The 1,205-nt window shown below is 54.1% G+C and overlaps 1 protein-coding gene across 1 annotated transcript in view; it reads right to left on the bottom strand.

The window, feature by feature from the left end:
• Positions 1 to 289, bottom strand: part of LOC102848327 (serine/arginine repetitive matrix protein 2-like) — a 32,007-nt gene extending 31,718 nt beyond the window's left edge. Inside the window, exon 1 of the mRNA XM_006881347.1 lies at positions 11 to 289. Coding sequence (XP_006881409.1) covers positions 11 to 289 — 279 coding nt within the window. The remainder of the gene's footprint in view (positions 1 to 10) is intronic.
• Positions 290 to 1,205: the final 916 nt, after the last annotated feature.

Genomic DNA, 1,205 nt, shown 5'->3' with positions numbered 1-1,205 from the left:
GCGGGCTGGCATTCCGGGCCTGGTTCCTCCGCGGTTTCCGGGGGCGGGGAATCCCCGGGGCCCGCGGGCTGTACTGGAGGGAGACGCTGTCCCTGGAAGGGCCTCCCCGCGCCGCGCCCTGGCTGCTGCGCACCTCGCCGTGGGGCGCGAGGGGTCCGGGCCCCAGGGGTTCTCCAGGCCCAAGGGGCCTCGGGGGCGCGCGGCGACGGCTGCCCGCGTGGACGGGGAGAGGAGGGGGAGGGGCTGCAGGTCCCGAGGGACCGGGGGGCCCAGAGCCAGCGGAGGGCATGTGCCCCTGGGGTGGCCCCTGGTGAGGTCTAGGGGCCCAAATGGCTTGGGGACAGAGCGGGCCGAAGGCCCGGTTATGTGCCGCAGGTGAATGAAGGACATTTCCTCCTCTCGCTGTCGGATACTCTGCATTTCTTTGTTGGGGATGACTTTGGAAGGCAGATTCCTTTCAACTCCGAGTGTCTGAACACAAATACACCAACTAACGAGCCCCGAGTGCTGACTCCAGAGAACAGCTTAACTTTTCTACATTGAGGATGCTCTCAGATTTTTTTCCCACCCCTTTTTCATCAGATAGGCTCTTTTCTTCGCGAAGGCCTTGCCTCATCAGAACAAATGAGAATGACCCAGTTTTTAAGCACCCCCTCCCCTCCTTGATGTCTGTTTCACACGGGAAAATGTAGGGCATTTCCCGTAGTTAACATCTGCAAACGAGCGGGGAAGTGGCCTTTGCAGTCCTCAGCCTTCAGCCATTTGCCTCCAGGAGATGGCCAGTTATTGTTGTCCGCTGACCCCCTGTGCCCGCTTAACCGAGTTCAAACCCGCGTTACGGCGTTCTTTCTCCCCAGACCCCAGTTTGTGGTTTCCGTTCTGATCTGTTCACAGGGTGTGGGGGGTGGGGGAAGATGAGAAGACATTTATGCTAGAGTACTGAGTTCTCAGTAAATACTTGATTTGTGTGATAATGTGTATAAAACTATCTCAAATACCTAGTGATGTTTGATTTTGTGTGTATGTACATGAGATAGGAATAACATTAGCCCCAAAAGGAAAATTTCACGTTCATAAACAGCAGATAAATCTGAGCATTAAATGTACCCGTTCTTGATCAGTGTAATTATAAAAAGAGAAACAAAAGACAACTCTGTAATTTATGATCTGCCCTGTTCTTTGTGTTACTATTAAGAGTCGGTAAA

This window comes from Elephantulus edwardii, unplaced genomic scaffold, assembly GCF_000299155.1.
Source record: "Elephantulus edwardii isolate Elephantulus edwardi_28Jun2011 unplaced genomic scaffold, EleEdw1.0 scaffold00014, whole genome shotgun sequence".
NCBI lineage: Eukaryota > Metazoa > Chordata > Mammalia > Macroscelidea > Macroscelididae > Elephantulus > Elephantulus edwardii.
Note: the sequence above shows the minus strand (reverse complement) of the source record. Positions and strands in the feature narration are given on the sequence as shown.